Source organism: Homarus americanus, unplaced genomic scaffold, assembly GCF_018991925.1.
Source record: "Homarus americanus isolate GMGI-L3 unplaced genomic scaffold, GMGI_Hamer_2.0 scaffold48354, whole genome shotgun sequence".
In the NCBI taxonomy this organism is placed as follows: domain Eukaryota; kingdom Metazoa; phylum Arthropoda; class Malacostraca; order Decapoda; family Nephropidae; genus Homarus; species Homarus americanus.
In genome coordinates this window covers 2865264-2884873 of record NW_024723833.1, presented here as the reverse complement: position 1 = coordinate 2884873, position 19610 = coordinate 2865264, and the positions used below count along the sequence as shown (strand labels likewise).

At 42.3% G+C, this 19610-nt stretch overlaps 2 protein-coding genes across 4 annotated transcripts in view; one reads left to right on the top strand and one right to left on the bottom strand.

Moving 5' to 3' along the window:
• The window catches only part of LOC121863742 (tetratricopeptide repeat protein 23-like), a 92063-nt gene extending 86543 nt beyond the window's left edge, over nt 1-5520 (top strand). For all 3 annotated transcript variants that reach the window (XM_042362508.1, XM_042362506.1, XM_042362507.1), the window contains one exon: nt 4614-5520. In XM_042362508.1, coding sequence (XP_042218442.1) covers nt 4614-4695 — 82 coding nt within the window. In that variant the 3' untranslated portion in view covers nt 4696-5520. The remainder of the gene's footprint in view (nt 1-4613) is intronic.
• A 216-nt stretch (nt 5521-5736) lies between these two features.
• Nucleotides 5737-19610, bottom strand: part of LOC121863743 (ferric-chelate reductase 1-like) — a 29873-nt gene continuing 15999 nt past the window's right edge. The window contains exons 2-3 of the mRNA XM_042362509.1: nt 7447-7654; nt 5737-7293 (exon numbers count right to left, since the gene is read on the bottom strand). Coding sequence (XP_042218443.1) covers nt 7125-7293; nt 7447-7654 — 377 coding nt within the window. The 3' untranslated portion in view covers nt 5737-7124. The remainder of the gene's footprint in view (nt 7294-7446; nt 7655-19610) is intronic.

Sequence of the window (19610 nt, the reverse complement as noted above, 5' to 3'; positions counted from 1 at the left end):
TTACAGTGTACAGGTAGGGGGTCCCCGGGTTACAAACAAGTTCTTTTCTTGAGGACATTCATAAGTCGAAAATGTACATAAGTCGAAACACATGCTATATGCATACCATACAGAACAATGTTTAAAATCCCACTATATCATGGCCTAAGTCCTTATATACATCTAAAATCACTTAGTTTAAGTGAAAAGTAGAAGTATAATGAAAAAATACAGTAAATGAAAGTAAAAAATAAGTCATCACGTAAATAAAATACTGTAAATTTAAAGTTTAACCTCATTTGTATCGGCGGGCATTCATAAGTCGGGGACCCCCTGGTTAGCGTTAATTAAGTTTACCGATAATTTGACGCGCTGTGAAGGGGAAAAACTGAGAATGAGGTGACCTGTGATATGGCATGTTGCCTTTGTTACTGGTAATGAAACTATAATAGTTGTGGAAAAATCATAACAATACTCTAATGTGGCTTAGAAATAAAGAAAAAATAATACTGTACCTGCACTGTATAAAATTATGAAATTTGAAAATGAAGAGCATGGGTGTGTATGTGTGTGAATTGAACATATTTGTGGAGGCAATGGGCTGTAACTGCATCACTAGCCCAGCCGTGCTCCCTGACTCCGTCTCCCAATGTGACATCATGTCATGCACTCAGAGCAGCACGGCAGCCACACATCCTTGAGTCAGCTGAACTGTGTGGCATCACCCTGAGGATGGCTGAGTATGGAAGGAGCTACTTTTTGCACAGAAAATATATTCTACTGTATTTTATGATATCAGTTTATTGTTTATCGTAGCAGTTTTTGTTCTTTTTTGACATCTGCAATTTGAAATTGGCTCACTTTTTGCTCACTGAATTGTTTAACTTTGAACCACATTGTTTATATAGAGGTTTCGTGTTAATAAATTAATTGTTTAACTTTGAATCACATTGTTTATATAGAGGTTTCATGTTAATAAATTAATTGTTTAACTTTGAACCACATTGTTTATATAGAGGTTTCATGTTAATAAATTAATTGTTTAACTTTGAATCACATTGTTTATATAGAGGTTTCGTGTTAATAAATTAATTGTTTAACTTTGAATCACATTGTTTATATAGAGGTTTCATGTTAATAAATTAATTGTTTAAATTTGAACCACATTGTTTATATAGAGGTTTCGTGTTAATAAATTAATTGTTTAACTTTGAATCACATTGTTTATATAGAGGTTTCATGTTAATAAATTAATTGTTTAACTTTGAACCACATTGTTTATATAGAGGTTTCGTGTTAATAAATTAATTGTTTAACTTTGAATCACATTGTTTATATAGAGGTTTCATGTTAATAAATTAATTGGTTAACTTTGAAACCATTTATAACGAACTAATTTTTTTATTATTATTATTATTAACGAGTACAGTACTGTACTCAGTGTTTACCACCTTGCTGTTGTTTGCTCTCTATGCTTTGCTGTTATCCCTCGTTTGAAGATAATTTTGCTTAACTTTACGTTTTCCAAGCACACAACCGCATCGTTAAACAAGGGATACCCATACAGTTAAAGCTACTTTTAAGGGTGAATCTAGTGATCTGAATAGTGGTTTCGCAACCAATTGCTGTGACATCACAGGGGGAGTATGATAAGTAGTATCACTGTACAGTACAATAATTTACAGAGGGGACTACATTACTGAGTATTATTATGCTATGCTTACCAAGGAATCCATCCAATCTTATCCTAAGGTGCACAGTATATTTATGAATAAAATATATTTAAAAAAATATATATATATTTGGTGCTTTGGTATTTCTCCCACTGGTGGTACAGGTATTTTCTTTTGATAGTTGTACTGGATTTGTGATTCATCCATTTTGTCTTCTTTCATCGTCTTTCTGGGTATATATATTTTCTTCTTCCACTTCCTCAAGGATTTCTTTAAATTGTAGTCATGCTGCTTCTGTCAGGTTCCTCCTTATTGATGTTCCCCCAGTTTATTCTCAGTAGTTCGTCCTTTATGAGCTGGTAGACTTCATGATTGAATTCATAAATTCTTCCTCATATACAATTACCTGTACTGCAAAAAATATTGATAACCTTTAATTTTTCACATGCTATTCATACAAAAAGTTATTTCAAGGATGAATGAAACACAATTACAGACTTAAAATGTTTTATTCTGCTACTGTTTAGTACTTAGTCATATTTCCCATACACTTTATTACCAATAGAAGTCTTTTTGGCATGGATTCTGCTAACGTTTGAAAATACTCTCCATCCTTCTCAAACTCCCACATGCACTTGATTTCCTCCTGTAGCTGATGTACAGTTGATGTGTCCCGTGTTGACAGCTTCCACTTCATCTCATGCCATACATTCTCGATGGGGTTTCAATCTGGTGAGTTCCCAGGCCACTCCAGCACTGGAATAGCCCTTTCATGAAACCAAATTGTCACACATTTTGACCTGTGACAGGGGGCACTGTCTTGCATGAAGAATGTGGACTGGTGAAGTCGATAATAATCCAATAAATGTTTTTCCAAAACAGTCTTGTGGCGATCAGAGTTCATTGTCGTGTTTTTGGGAGGAAATGGAAGCCCACGTTTTCCACTGAACGCTCCCCACACCAACATACTTGCGGGATGTTTCACGATTTTAATGGTGTAACGAGGATCATACTGGCCTTCTGACTGTCTGTTTCCCTGTAGTTAATATGCAAAAAATGCTTTCATCGGACCACATCACAGAATTCCATTGTTCTTTGCTCCAGTGCTGGTATTTTCTTGCAAAAGTAAGCTACTGACGGCGCATTCGGTTCGTGAGAAGTGGTTTTCGTGCAGCTTGATGGGAAGGCAGATGAAGTTCCTTCTGAAGATGATGTTCAATTGTTCGTTCTGATACGTTTTGCAGGAGGATGGGGTGTGCTTTCTTCAATTGTGATGCACACATATTAGGATCTCTCATTATCTCAAGCCTCAGTAGTGAATCAGTGCATTTGGAAGTCTTCCGAGGTCTTCCTGATGATAATTTCCTTGGTGGAATAATGTTGGCGGGAAGGTTGCGTGTCGATCGCTTGAGCTTTTTAATCTTTGCCTTTCCTCATCCTGTTCTTGAAATTTCTTTCACACCGACTTTTTCCGCTAGCAGGGCAAGGATCTGACCATTCTCTGCCTCAGACATGTTTTTGGGAGCCATGAATATAGTTTTGAAAAAAATTTGGGGTTAATTGTGGGTGTCTTAATTTGCACTCAACAGCTTGGTGAGCGAAAATTAACACAAACACCCTGATCGATAGCAAGTGGGGCACTGGCCAAGTTTCTCCCACTTCTAGTCGCCTGGGAAACACCGTAGAGTTGCCAGGTGTTATATATTCCCGTCTTGACAAATTTTGTGGGGTGTTTTTCACGCGGCAAAATCATGTATATAAACACAGCTAATTATGCAGAGGGGATCAATATTTTTTGCGGTTATGGTACTTGATCATGATCAAAGATTGTACAGTATTCCACCTTTGTATTTACTGAACTCTGGTCAGAGTTAGTTTTCCCCAGCTTAGCCATCATTCACCATTATTTCTCTCCCTTCATGGGTTCTGTCATATGTTGTGTGAGGAATGAGTCTTGTGTGAGGTCAAGGAATTCTTTTCCTTCAACTTGTGAAGTAAGATACACCCAGTCTGTCATCTCATAATTAGAACCCAACCCTTATCAACTTAACCCCCATCAACTCGTACCCTGTCAACTCAAACCCAGTAATTTTTTCCTCCTGTAAACTTAACCCCAAGTCAATCCATACCCTGTCAACTCATCCTCTGTCGACCACACTTATCAACTCAATCCACTGTCAACTAAACCCCTCTGTTAACTCAACCCTCTGTCAATCCAACCCCTGTTTGTTTATGTGGATCTAGAAAGGCAATAAATGTGACACGACTAGAACTTGAAAAATGTGGATCCGGGGGGGGGGTGCCATGGATTGAAGGTTGATCGGGGGCAGCTCCAAAAGGGTTAAGAACTGCTGATGTAGGATGATGATTATAGAAAGTGATACAATAACGTGTATTATTCAAACATGATTACAGTACAGTAATTCCCTCGATAACTCTGCATTTGATAACTCTAAATTTCATATTACTCGGCATTTTTATGGTCTTGGAATGTATTATTGTATAACTCGGGAAATGCCAAGATATGTAAAATTATCTGGGAAAATCTCGGCTTATCTGGCCACCTGCGTCACCTACCTTGAATCTACAGGTATATCACCTACTATGATGTTTCATTCTTCGTCTGCAGTGCTGGTAAGTGTTACTTTTTTACATTTAATAATTACATGTACACATATATGAGTCGATAACTTTTTATTGTTGTATTTTGTAAGAGGGGGGAAAGTGCCTCGATAAGTCAGAATTTGGGATAACTCGGCAAGGCCAGAGCCCATATGTGCTGAGTTATTGAGGGTTTACTGTACAGTACTTGCATTTTACTTAAGTAACTGAAATCGAGTCATGAGTATTGACTCATAAATCAGCCACATTGGTTTAAGGACTTGCTATATTAATTTAAGCAGGATAGTTATTGGTAAAGAATTATTTCCCATCATAAAGTTTATCCTTTTTACCTTTCAGAAAACTACCATTGTCACTGAGAATGAAGATGTATAGAAAGCATCCAGAACTGCAGAACAAACCACGGTTTAGAAATATATAATTCCTAGTTTAATAATGATGTAGATGTTTTGGTATATACTGCTGTATATTTAAGAACAAGGACATATCATTTGAAATGTGACAGAATGACTTTAATATTTGTTATTCCATATTTTTGCTTTATGAAATGTAAGATACTGGGCTCTCTCAATTAAATAATCTCAAATTCCAGAGCTTTTCAAGTACAGTATATTGATACACTTTTCAATATCTCAACACACAGTTATCAAATATTTCTTTTCATAATTAAAAGCAATAGACCCAATTTCAGTATCACATTAAAGTCATTCTGTCACATTTCAAATGATATGTCCTTGTTCTTAAATATACAGTACGGTAGTAAAAACAAAACATATACAGTACAGGCAGGGAATTAATGATAATAGTTCTGTAGTCAAAGAAAGAACTACCCGGTAAATTAAAATCCTGTTACATTTACACTTTTCACACAAGACAGGTCTTGGTAGACACTTTCTTCAACAATTATTATTTTACAAAGCTCAAATTCTCTTTCTGATCAGAAACAACAAAACTCAAATTTAATTTCTTTTAGTTTTCTTATGAGTTTTGGAAATCTGATTATTTACACAACTACAGTACTGTATACTGTACTGTACTGTACTGTATATCAGTTGAGTTCTTGTTGTGTTATTTTGTCACATGTGATTAAATTATTGCAAAATAAAAGTGAAATAATTATATATTATTATGATGCTATACTGCATTAGGATATACAGTATAAATTATACTGTAACTATATTTGATGCCATAGATAAATATTCAAACTGTTGCTGTTAATAAATATTTGTTTAAACTATCAAGTTACTGTATTTTTTTTTTTTTGCCTGGTGAGTTATTGTCCTGTATTGAGTTTTGTCTGGTGCTGTGAGTTTTCCTTTATGGTGAGTTTTTGTCCATTGTGAGTATTTGTCCAGTGCAGTGAGTTTTGATCTGGACAAAAAGCAATAACTTGACCCAAAAGTTGATGGACAACAAGCCTGCAGAAGCGAAGCGAAGAACAGAAGGAAAATGATAGGCATGAGTTTTTCTTTCTTATATAAAATAACATAATACAGTATAAGATCAGTAGAAGAAATTCAGATGATAACACATGTTTCTATAATCATTTTAAACAAATATAAGTCTTTGCTGGGTCGCCAAGATTTCTATGAAAAAAATTTTATCTGAGGAAAAGTATAAAAGTGTGATTTTTCTTTCTTTTGCATAAATTTAGCTGAGGAAATATGTCAAGCTTGTTTGTGATTTATTCAGTACAAACATAAGTTTTTATGTTTTTGCCAAGACATACTATAAAAGTTTTACTGAACATATTGAGTGTATGCCATGCTTTTTCTTTGCAGACATTTTATAACTTCATTTAAATAAAAATAAAAAATCTGAAGAAAATATACAGTACAGTACTACTGTACTTTAGTGTGTTGCTTTGACACAAACATTTTTATTATTTTAAAGAATTATAAAATAATAAAGAAGGTAATTAAATGCTTTTCAAGGTAAACAAATTGATGTTATTAAAATCTCAATTAGTTTTCTTGTCAAGTATGAGAAAGTAAAATTCTTTTCCTAGAAATAAATCTCAAGTTCCAATACCTGTGAGGACATATACTGTAATACATCTTAATATTATACACTGTACAGTCATAATCATTCTTTTATAATCTAAAACTTATAACAACCTATTTTTAATCTATTTTTTACTATACAGTATAGCAAACATTTTACTATTTCATGATGTGGCATTTAGTGCATGTTATTTATATAATACCGTACATGTGATACATGTGAATTTATACAAACCTAAAACAAAATATATCCAGTAATATGTGATGCTTGCTAATTAGGAATCATTATCATATTACAATACGTATAATAATAATAAAGATGAAAACAACACAAACCATGTTTCCACTCTGGTTAAAGAGGGAAAAATGGTACATTTTATTCTATACTGTAAAACAAAGTTTTGGTTTCTGTTCGTGCTTAAGTGAAATTTATGATAGTCACATATTTATAAAACACAGCAGATAGTTTTTATTCTCGTGATATGTGGCATTTAGTGTGTAATAAACACAATAGAAATTTCTTGTGATCAGAAGAGCAGGATCCAAATTGTCAAATGCAATTACGGGGAACCTTCATAGTGCAGACACTCACAACTTGCTGCCTTACTTGAACACATTGCCAATATTATTCATATTAGGAAGCAGAGACTCTGGTGAGGGTCCTCTTTGAGAAGTTCTGAAGATGGGGGAGGGTAAGAGGGTTGGGGATGGAGAGACTAGGGATGTGGACGGGGGGGGGGGGGCTGGAGAGACTAGGGATGTATGTGTGTGTATGGCTAGAAGGGGTAGGGGTGTATGTGGGGGTGGAGGGACTGGGGGGGGGGTGTGGGTGGAAGGAAATGGGTGTTCAGCCTCTTCTGTGATCGCGAAGGGGGCCCACGGGGGATAGACCGGGATTTATCCTACGTTGGCCCAAGGGGAAGGTCACAGGAGACTGACCAGGAGAGACCACTGTAGGGACCACCTTGGCCACCATCTCGGACCAATATACGTCGTACCTCTCTAGGATGGTTCCACTGTTGGAGCAATATTTTTGGTGATAAATATTAAAACAGAAGTCAGAGGTCATGAATGAAAAATATTAACACAGTTCATTAGGTACAAGATTCTCTCAGGGGTTCTACCCAGTTGAGACTAGCTTTGTTCTAGCAACACCTAGCAACACTTACGTGAAGATGACGTTGCCGGTGCGGTCTCGGGGGGCTAGCCAGGTGAGGAGCATCTTGGTCTTGGGGGGCGTAGTGTTATGGGTGGCAGCCGAGCACTCGGGGAAGCTTTCCACCTCCTTGGTTTTCACAAACTCGCCGATCCACTCGTTCGTGAGGGCGTCACGGGCCTGAACAAAGAACCCCTTGAAAGGCGGCCCGTTGATCCGTACTGGAACATAAATGTGGTACAGTATTAAGAAGGAGAATGTATTGGAACATTAATATAAAAATTTACCAGTTCTTCTGTATATATCACAACATATATAAGTGAAATATAATTTTCTTTGGGCATTTAATTAATCTGACAGTTTTGTCAGCTATCCTTGGTCAAATTGCCTGACTGTGTACAACTGATGTATACGCATACAGTGGTATATCCGTTAGCTGGAACAATTGATGTAGAGCACTTCCGGGAATTAGAAATTTCCGGGAAACGAGAAGACTCTCAAAGCCGGAAAAATATCCCTCATCCCCGGAATTTTCCAGGTAATGGAAAAATGTTCTCGGAAGTTCCAGAAATTACTCATTACATGATCTCTTGAACTATAAAAATATCTCCCATCTCTGGAATTTTCTGGGTATGCGCTGTACCGGAAAAATTTTCTCGGAATTTCCGGAAAATGCACTTGATTTTTTCACTCAAACCCGGAAAAAAAACTCTCCCATCCCTGGAATTTTCTGGGTATCGGGAAAATTTTCTCAAATTTTTCCAGTAAATGTGCCCCTCGGAAAATCGTTCCCAAAGTCGTAATTTTCCGGAAAAATCTTACTTTAGGAACGATTTTCCGAGAAAACTTAAATTCCGGCTATCGAAAAGATCCGGGTTTGAGGGATTACGGTTAACAGAGATATTACTGTACTTGCACTGTCTAGGAACATTGATATTGAAACAGTTTATTTAGCCAGAAAAAATACAGATACAGTACTGAGTGGCCAATAATAACAATATTGACATAGCCAAGTGAGAGCCTGAGCCCTCTTAGTCACACCTAATACTGTACTGTACATTTATCTTGTGAAATTATTATATAATGTTTATTATCCTCTGAATTATTACATGTAACAAGCTGTTAGTAAATACATATTAGAATGTTGCCACAATCAGATTTTTTTACATTTATATTATTAGTACAATACAGTACTGTACTGTATACTGTATACACATTTTTACAGTAGAGTTGATATACAGTACAGTACAGTACAGTAATCTGATAAGTGGGTGGAAGCGATAGTGTTGGGGCAAAACAAAGAGACATGTATTGACAGCAAAATATGTGAGTATACAGTAATTAGTCTACAGTAGACCCTTGCCATTCACGGGTATCCGATTCGCGATTTCAACGATTCAGGGTAAGCAGATGGTGGCTAGCTTGCGAGCCTTTTCCCGCAGCGCAGCGAGTCACCTCATGTTCCCGTGGCATCATATCTCCCTCTATTCTCGCTCACCCAGTGCCCGTGACCCAGCATCTTGTGTTGTACAGTACTCTCAAAACTTTAGTGATTCTTTGTGAAAATGACCCCTAAAAGACTGCCTAGTGTCAGTGCTAGTGGAGTGAAACATAAAAGGCAAAAGTCAGTGATGACCCTTACAAAGAAAGTTTAATTATTAGACAAGTTAAAAGAGGGGATGAGTGCTGCCGCAGTGGGTCAGTTGTTTTGTGTGAACCAATCCACAGTGCGGTATATATAGAAGAATGAACAAGCAATTCGTGATTCTGTTCAAACGAGTGCTCCTGCAATTGCTAAAGTGGCGCAGGTTGTTCGTGAAAAGAACATAATAAAAACAGCACTGCAAAAATGTTCTGATCGACAGCAATGTGATTCGTGAGAAAGCTAAAAGTCTTTATGCTCATTTTTACGAGACAAAAGGAGGTGAAGGGGTTAGTGCTGCTACTGAACCAACTTTTAGTGCCGGTAAAGGGTGATTCAAGAATTTTAAGAAAAGATTCTCTCTCTCTATAATGTGAAGCGGAGTAGGGAGGCCGCATCAACTGACACACAGCCACAGATGTGTTTCCCACCAAGTTAAAGAAAATAATAGAAGAGAAAGGTTATAGACCAGAGCAAGTGTTTAATGCTGATGAATCTGGTCTATATTGGAAAAAAATGCCTGGTTGTACAGGGAGGTACTACCACCTGGGAAGATATTGGAAGCATAATGTGTTGTCTAATGGTAGACCCTGCTGCAATATGGCATCAAAAAAATTGTGACCAAGTCCCAGGTTGCTGATCTGACTTTCTGCCTCATTTACACATAATTGCAGGGTCTCAATTGTTTTACTTACTTTGACAACACAACATACATAATATTGTTTCTCACTCTTGATCTTTTTTTCTTTTTTTCTTTTTTTATATAGGTTCCTTTCTTATTATTATTGTTATTATTTTTATATTATATTATATTTTTATTTAATATTTATTATAATTTTTTATTATTATTATTATTATTATTATTATTATTATTATTATTATTATTATTATTATTATTATTATTATTATTATTATTATATTTTTGTCCCGAAGTCCCTGATGTGGGTCATTGACCTGGCTTGCTTTACCGCTCAGCAAACCCAAAGGCTTTAAATAGTAAAAATGTGAACCTTTTGCCAGTTTTTTGGCAGTCAAACAAAAAGGCATCAGTAACTGTGCATGCATTCCTGGATTGGTTCCATAAATGTTTCATCCCGGAAGTGGAAAAGTACCTTGCTTCCAAGAAGATGGAATTCAAGGTGTTATTATTGATAGACAATGCACCAGGCCACCAGAAAGTTTGGAGTTTAGCCATCCAGGTGTAGAGGTGGTGTTCCTATCCCCTAATACCACTGCTCTTATTCAGCCTCTCGATCAGGGTGTAATACGCGCCTTCAAGGCATATTACACCCAACGCTCTTTTGGTCGTATCCGTAGTGCCATGGACTCAGACCCTGACCTTGATGGTAGGAAGTGTTGGAAGGAGTACAGCATTGAGGACTGCATTACCAACATCAGTGAAGCATTCAATAAACTCAAACCAGAGACAGTGTGTGAATAACTTCCAGGGATTTCCGTCAGTAGTAAAGGGTGTGAATGACATTGTGAATGTTGCACGTCAATTGGGTGGTGAGGGGTTTGTGGACAAGGCTGCTGAAGATGTGGAAGAGCTGATTGATGGGCATGGAGAGGAACTGACAGAAGAGGATTTGGAAGAGTTGGTAAAAAATGCTGAGGAAGATGAAGAAGAAGAAATTATGGAATTGTAACAAAAAGGTTGGGGCTTGGACAATTTGGGTGATTTATTTCGACAGGTGAAGATGGTAACTGATATCATTACTGACCACGACCCTTCCATGGAATGGAGCCTTAAGATTGTCTGAGGAATCAGCCAGGTATTGTTTCCCTACCAGGAAACATTTTAAGACCTCAAAGCAAAGAAGAAACGACTACCAATCACTATGTTTTTCAAGAAAGAACAAGCTACTACCGCTGCCGCTCCAGCCTCCTCCTCCCAACCACCCGCCTCCCGGTCACTTGCCTCTCCACCACCCACCTCTCCACCACCCGCTTCTCCACCAACCACCACTGCATCACCTTCTTCCAACAATGATCCTGATGATCCCCCTATGCTTCAGTAACCAGATGTCTACCTATGTACAGTGCACTACTTCATCAAGCTCCAACTTCCATATACGAATGTAAGTATAGTATTGGTGACTTAAGTTTCTCATACACAGTATTCATATACAGTAGTGCACTAAGGTAGTATATAAGTTGCTATTCGCGGTTTTGCCAATTCGTGCCATTCCTTGGAACCTAACCTTCGCGAATAGCAAGGGTTTACTTTGCAATAGTATTTTTTATAAATGTGATAACATAAGATATACAGTATTGGTTTCCAATGTTATAGTAAAACTGCAAGAAGGTAAGTTTTACAAAAAATTTAATAGTTGGTAAACAAGATCATAATAGATTTATTGTTGCTGCAAGAGTGAGGGACTGAAGAGTGTGATACAGAACATTGCACTGTTTATTCTGTTTATTGATTTTATTGTGAATGCCATGTACAGTACAGTATGTGGTTTCTCCAGTTTAGTTTATCATCAACAACAACCCCAGGGAATTTAGTATTTTGTTCATGTTTGAGGACTGTATTACCAAGTTACAGTACAGTGGATTCCAGATCTGGGATTAAGTTCTTTCTTCTGTGAATGATTGTGTAGTGGTTTTTTTTCTCGAGATTTAAGGCCAGTTTATTACATATTACCCAGTTGCTGACCTAAGTCAATTTACTGTTCATATTATCATCAAGGAATGGAGATATGAGTGACTTGCATGGAGATTAATATTGTCTACAAATTAGTTGTATTTTACAAGGAAATTATATACAGCAGCTAGGGACTCTGAAGAAATGTGTCGAAGTGGACATACTGTTAAGGGAGATGAGGAACAACGAGAATGTTTCCAGTGCAGGAACAATGTAATAGTTTTTGGAGTCCCTGAGAGCCAGGCAGAAGGAACTGAGAGTAGGATAGCACATGATAAGATGCAGTTTAAGAATATTTGTACAGAGGTTCTGAAGATGCCATCAACCCCTCAGGATGTGAGGAAGCTGGGACAAAAGCAGGGGGATAAGCCTTGCCCCCTCAGGATCACACTAGTGAGTGAGGAGGAGAAATGGGAGGTTATTCGGCAGGCAAAAAACTTAGCAAGGAACGAGGCATCTCGGAGTATATTCATTCACCCAGATCGCAATGTAATGCAGAGGGGAACAGCACAAGAAGCTCCTACAGGGCTTGAAGCAGAGGAGGGAGGAGTCGAGGAGTAAAGGGGACGGGTGTACATGGGTTATATTCAGGGGGAGGGTAGTGGAAGCAAGTGTGCTGACACAGAGCCAGGGGGCAGCAGTGCACTCTCCATCCGCTCTATCTCCCACCCGGGAGGTGGCACCAGCTCCGCCTACCAACCAGGAGGAGGCGAGCGCCGTGTAAACAATGACATTTCTAACCACACCCTGCAAAATACAGTGTGCTTAGCAAATGCTGCAGCTTTTGAGAATGGAGGGGGGCCGGAGTTACAACTAAGAGCAGAGACGTCACCGAGAACAGATTCTACAGACGGGCAAGGGGGGACCTAGTTGAGGTGTATAAGCACCTCAGGGGGCACTACTCAGTTGAGTGTCCTTACTTGGAGCTGGCGGACGCTCGCCCCACAAGGGGTCACAGTTCAAGATTGAAGAAGCCGCAAGTCCAGAAAACCGTGAGGGCAAACTTTTTCGGAGTGAGGGTTGTAAACTCTTGGAACAATCTACCAGAGTGTTGTGACGGCACCGAGTGTGAGCTCTTTCAAGACAAGACTTGACCAACACTGGAGCGGGTTCAGGTACATTCAGGAGCTGGAGCATGCCCAGTATTTGCCAACAGTGCGTGACAGAGACGTGACCGATCGCCCGGGCGGCTAGCGAGCCAATATTTAGGTGAAGAAGATAAATGAAAAGGAAAAGTAATCAGAGATGTGACCGATCGCCCAAGCGGCTAACGAGCCGATCAGTGGCGAAGAAGATAAAAGTAAAAAAGAATGTCTGTACACTAATACTGACATGTTCCTTGATATTGTAGGGGTTGTAGAACTGTTGTACAAGAACAGGAGAATCGACCCAGAGGAATGTGAGTTCAGTATTGCTGGATATGACTCATTTACGAGCCTTTCTCAAGAAACTTGCAAGAGGGGTGTGGTTATCTATGCTAGGCAAGACCTTAGAGCCAGCCAGGCGAGGGTACAGGGAGAGGATGTTTTTGAAAAGTCCAAGTAGTGTAAAATTAAATTAAAGGGAGGGGACTTACTTATTGTCGGGTGTATCTACAGATCCCCAAACTGTGGCCCGCTAAATCAAAGGAGCTTAAGAGCCTTAATAGACAATGCATCGATGCTCAACCCTAGCCACCTTATCATGGGGGACTTTAACTATGGCGATATCGACTGGAGAAATGAGTTCACCCCAAACGACTTGAATAACCCTGTTACTCTTTTTGTAGAAACTCTGAGAGATAATTTTCTGTTCCAACATGTTAGAGACCCGACACATTACAGACGGGAGCAAACACCCAAGCCACTAGACCTCATCATAACAAATGAGGAGGGTATGGTGGCCAAACTGGAACATCTTGCTCCAGTTGGCACCAGTCACCATATAGTGTTGTCATTCAGATTTAACTGTTACCTAGTTCAAGATAAGGCCAGGCCAAGGTGCAAATATTACAAGGGAAATTACAACAGGATGAGGGAAGAGATGAGGGGTATCCACTGGCCTGACTCAATAAGGATAAAAAACGCAGACAGTACGCTGCATATCATAACTAGTAAAATGACCCATTTGATCGATAAATATATACCCAGAAACCAAGCAAAGGCAGAGTGTAGAAAGGCTGAAAAGGAGCTCCAGAGGCTGGTTGCAAGTGAGGTCAAGTCAAACCCAAATGCTTTTTACCGCTATGCAAAGTCGAAATTAAAAACGCGAGTAGGAGTATCAAACCTGAGCCTTGAAGACGGTTGGTACGCAGATTCTGATTAGGATAAAGCTGAGGCATTGAACAGCCTCTTTTCCTCGGTGTTCACAAGAGAGGGTGCAATTAACCTTCCTGTGTTTGAGGACAGACGGTTCGACACAGCACTGACCCACATTGTGTTCACAGAAGAGGGTATTAGAAATAAACTGCCAAAGCTAAAGGTCCATAAGAGTCCCGGCCCTGACATGGTGCATCTCAGAGTGCTAAGAGAGTTGTGTAACGAGCTTGCCGAGCCCCTGAAGATCTTGTTTTGTAAATGCCTGGATGAACAAAACGTCCCCAGTGATTGGAAAGTGGCTTATGTGAGTCCTATCTTCAAGAAGGGCGATCGTCACTCCACGAACCGCTATAGACCAGTCAGCCTGACCTGCATAATATGTAAAGTACTTGAGAGCATTATCAGAGATGCTGCATTGAAACATCTACTAGGAAACAACCTTGTAAAGGATTGCCAACACGGTTTTATGCCGGGGCGCTCCTGCTTAACACAATTGCTCAAGGTATTGGATATTTGGACCCATATTCTGGGATGGGGTGGTAATATCAACACTATGTATCTAGATTTTGCCAAGGCTTTCGACAGTGTACCCCACGAAAGGTTGAAAATTAAACTGGAAGGGTACGGAATTCGGAGAAATGTCCTAGCGTGGATAGAAGACTTTCTACATGACCGCAAGCAGTTTGTGGTGATTAATGGCACGAAATCGTCAAATATACCTGTCACAAGCATGGTACCACAGGGCAGTGTATTGGGCCCGCTGGTGTTTGTTTCTTAAATGACATGCCTGACATTGTGCACTCCTCCATACAAATGTTTGCCGATGATGCCAAGTTATTTCGGGAAATCAAGAACCATTCGGACTGTGAAGAGCTGCAAAAAGATCTCTGTGAGCTCCAAGAATGGTCGAAGAAATGTCTGCTGAGATCCAATGTCACGAAGTGTAAGAGGATGCACCTGGGACGTACCAACGGTAAGGAGGCGTATCATATGTCCCAACAGGATGAAGAAACTACAGTATTTGAGACAGAATGTGAGAAGGACCTCGGTGTGTATGTTGACAAAGAACTGAAGTTCTCGGGCCATTGCGAGAAGAAGGTAAATCAGGCAAATAAATTATTGGGTCTTATAAGAAGGTCGTTCAGATATCTAGACGGTCCGTCCGTCGTAACGATTTTCAAGAGTGAAGTGTTTCCCCATCTGGAGTACTGTCACCCCGTCTGGTCCCCAAGATATGCTAGGGACTGTCAGTTGGTTGAAAATGTTCAAAGGAGGGCCACCAGACTGGTGCCTGCACTTCGGCACCTCAATTACCCTGAGAGATTGGAGCGCCTGAACTTGCCTAGCCTATACTACAGACGGGCAAGGGGCTACCTAATTGAGGTTGTATAAACATCTCATGGGGCACTACTCAGTCTAGTGTCGTAGGTCCAGAAAACTGTGAGGGCAAACTTTTTCGGAGTGAGAGTTGTGAACTCTTGGAACAATCTACCAGAAAGTGTTGTGACGGCACCGAGTGTGAGCTGTTTCAAGACCGGACTTGACCAACACTGGAGCAGGTTCAGGTACATTCAGGAGCTGGTGCATGCCTAGAACTTGCCAACAGTGTGTAACAGAGACGTGATCGATCGCCCAAGCGGCTAACGAGCCGATCAGTGGTGAAGAGGATAAAAGTATGTAGTGGATACCTCCCCTACAAACGCTGTTTGTCGCTGAGTAGCCGACCCTGCGAATTCCTCAGTGTATGCCTCATGGTCTAGGTCAACCAGCGCCGCCCTACATGACGGAGGTCATCTATTAAGCCACGCCTACCTCCGCTATATAAGACCTGACCTCGTGGTGACCTCTCTCTCTCTTTCTGCTTACACCAAACAGCAAGCAACACCTCCTCCTCCTCCTGCCTGGCGGCCCTCGCTTCCGCCGGCGAGCATGGCGACCCACAAGCTGCTCCTCCTCTGAGCATCCTCACCAACCAGCTCTCTCTACATCACGCTTGTAACCACGCTGCCACTTCCCAGCACCAAGCTGCATTATACATCGAATACAACATGTATACAGAGAGCACATTGTGAGTTTCCTTTCTCCATCCCATCCTGAGTGTGAACAAAACAACTCGTTCCCCACAAATGGTGACCCCGGAGTGACTAGGTGAGGAGTAGCTTGCTCAGAGGTCCTGTAGGGCGAGGAGGTTTCTGAGGAAGCTGGGTGGTGAGGAGCTTTTGAGAGATGTTGCTGGTCCGGTAGCCGAGTGTAGAATGAGTTCCCCGGTCAGCCGAGGCCTTATTTATGTGATTTAGGAAACTCAGAATATGATGTGCTCGTAGCGCGAGGGCCAATCACAGCGGCTTAAGCGTAAGGTGTGAAACGCTCTGATCCTGAGCTGGAGGTTGAAGGTCGAGACTAGGTCGGAGATTGTACCCCTACGTCCACTGTATAGACCTAGTCTCTCGGCGTAGCTGGCTGTATGCTGATTGGCTGGTAGGCGCTTGGCCGGAGCTCAGTTGGGAGTTGTAGGGGAGAGGAGCCACTACAATACTCCCCCTCCCTTCCCGGCGCGGCCCGAGGCTGGATGTTGTCCGGGTTGCGTCCCACACATGACACATACCGGGCAGGTGTACGTACGACTCGGCCGCTACGTGTAATAACTCCGTCTAGTGACACAAAACCTGTGGGAGAATTAGGGGGAGAAAGAGGGTTTGGGATTAGAGGAGGTTGTACAAGCAATGGTTGTTGTGCTCCTGCTGCTGCAGGGGCTGCGTCCTCATGGTCTCTAGCTGGGATGACCAGGTCAGGGGCGACGTCAGGAGGAGGGTCCATGGCAGGAGCAGGTTCTATGACAGGAGGAGGGTCTACGTCAGGAGGAGGGTCCATGACAGGTGCAGGTTCTATGACAGGAGGAGGGTCCATGACAGGAGCAGGTTCTACGACGGAAGGATGGTCTATGATAGGAGCAGGTTCTACAACAGCAGCAGGGTCCAGGACAGGAGCAGGGGGTACCTGAGGGTGAAAAGAGGGTGCCCAGAAATGTCGTGGGCGTGGTGTTGCTGCCGGTGGTAACTGCGGGTAGACTGGTGCAGGCGTAGTTTGTTGGTGGTGCTGCTGGGCTGGGGGGCCCAACGGGTAAGGTGGCCGGTTTGACTCGGCCTATGCTGACGGTGTCTCAGTCCAGCTGTAAGGGTCGTGCTGTGCCTTGAGTGCGTCCTTCAGCTGCCGGTGAAACCGCTCTACCATGCCGTTGGCTTGAGGGTGGTATGCTGTAGTGCGTTGCCTAGACGTGCCGAGGAACTGTAGGAGGTCCTGCCAGAGTTGTGACTCAAACTGGGCTCCTCGGTCAGTGATGACGGTTGCGGGGGAGCCAAAACGGGAAACCCAACCGGACATGAAGGCGCGGACGGTAGTCTCTGCTGTAGCATTGGGCATGGGAATGGCTTCTGTCCACCTGGTGAAACGGTCGATGTAGGTGCTACCGTAGGATGATGGAAGAGGTCCCACGATATCGAGGTGTACTACTTGAAAACGTCCTTTGGGAATAGGGAAGGTTTCTAAGGGGGCCTGTATGTGACGATGTATTTTGGAGGACTGGCAGGCCAGACACTGGGCAGCCCATTTCTTAGTATCAGACTTGATGTCGGGCCAGACGACACGTTGCGTGAGGAGGCGCTGGGAGGCCCGCACGCCCGGGTGGCTGAGACCATGGATGCGGTCGAAAACAGCACGGCGGTGGACGTGAGGCACGAACGGTCTAGGCTACCCAAACAAGTACGCACCATCCTGTCCGCAGTAGATTACTCTACGGCACCAGAACTATATGCAACATCGGCAGACAGAATTTTCAACGAGTGCGCTGCTGCACGCCTTGCTGATCACTCTCCCAGTCTTCAAGCAACATGGAAGAATGGCTTACCCACGCAGATGCAGCTTTCATCAGCTCTACAGCTACAGTCTCTACACCACAGGTTAGACACCCTAGAGCAGCTCTGCTACTCTAAGCAGACAGCCGCTCCTCTTCCTGCCCCAAGCACCACGTCCTACCGACCCCAACACACCTGTCCTACCTCAGACGCCGCCCCCGGCCCAGCAGTACCCCCTGCCGCTCCTCCTGACGCAGCCCCTGCTCCCAACGCGGCCCATGCGCCTGAGTGTGGACCCACACACCTCTCTTTTCTCCCTCAGGTACCCCCTACTACTGTCCTTCACCCTGCTGCTGTCATGGACCTAGCTGCTGTCACGGACTCTTCTCCGCTCCTGCTGATGCAGCCCCTTCTCCTGGCCCAGGCCCACACACCCCAGCAGGAGCATCTGACGACTCTGTACCTGTCGCAAGTGAAGCACAACATTTATTGCTTCCACACACCCTTTTTCTCCCTCTCTACTCCCACAGATATTGTGTATCTAGAAAGTTGTCTCCTCTAGCGGCCGGCTCATCCACGCCCTCACCGTTATGGCTCACATGTGGCATGCACCGCCCGTTCTGCCTCACATGTGCCATGCAACCCTGCAGACAACAAGTCTCATACACCGCCTGGAGGGAAGGGGGGAGTATTGTAGTGGATACCTCCCCTACAAACGCTGTTTGTCGCTGAGTAGCCGACCCCGCGAATTCCCCAGTGTATGCCTCGTGGTCTAGGTCAACCAGCGCTGCCTTACATGACGGAGGTCAACTATTAAGCCACGCCTACCTCTGCTATATAAGACCTGACCTCGTGGTGACCTCTCTCTCTCTTTCTGCCTACACCAACCAGCAAGCAACACCTCCTCCTCCTCCTGCCTGGCGGCCCTCGCTCCCGCCGGCGAGTTTGGCGACCCACAAGCTGATCCTCCTCTGAGCATCCTCACCAACCAGCTCTCTCTACATCACGCTTGTAACCACGCTGCCACTTCTTAGCACCAAGCTGCATTGTACATCGAATACAACGTGTATACAGAGAGCACATTGTGAGTTACCTTTCTCCATCCCATCCTGAGTGTGAACAAAACAACTCGTTCCCCACAAGTAAAAGTACTCCAGTGGCCTATGTACACTATATCCCTACATTGTCAATATTCATGATGAACTGTATACCTGTATAGTTTATATACATGCCTATCCAATTGTAAGCCTGTATGACAATTTTACTGATTTATTATTGTAATTCAGAGCAAAGGGGGAGGGGCTAACAGTACAGGATAGACAGATTTATACGAGAAAGAAAGAATTCGATCGCCAAACATAACAATACAATATGGAATTAAAAAGAAGAAGATAAAAGGAAGACAAAAACAGAAAATGGTTAAACATGAAGAAAGAGGGGGAGGGAGTTGGGGGTGTAAGATAGTGAGAGAGAGGGCAGTGGCCGGGAGAGCGCAAAGACAACAGCGTTAGAGGTGAGAGGGAAAGTGAGAGTGAGGTGAGGCAGCAAGTTCCTTTGTTTACCTGTATTGAGCAACTGCTGGGCGAGTATCACCACCTTCCTCTCTCCTTCCCCCAATCCCTCCCTCTGTCCCCTCTCTCCTTCCTCAGTTTCCTTCCTCATGGTTCCTTAACAACTGTCTCTTTCCCTCCCCACTTTCACTATTCAATTCCTTTTACTTTCACCTTCCCTTCTCTT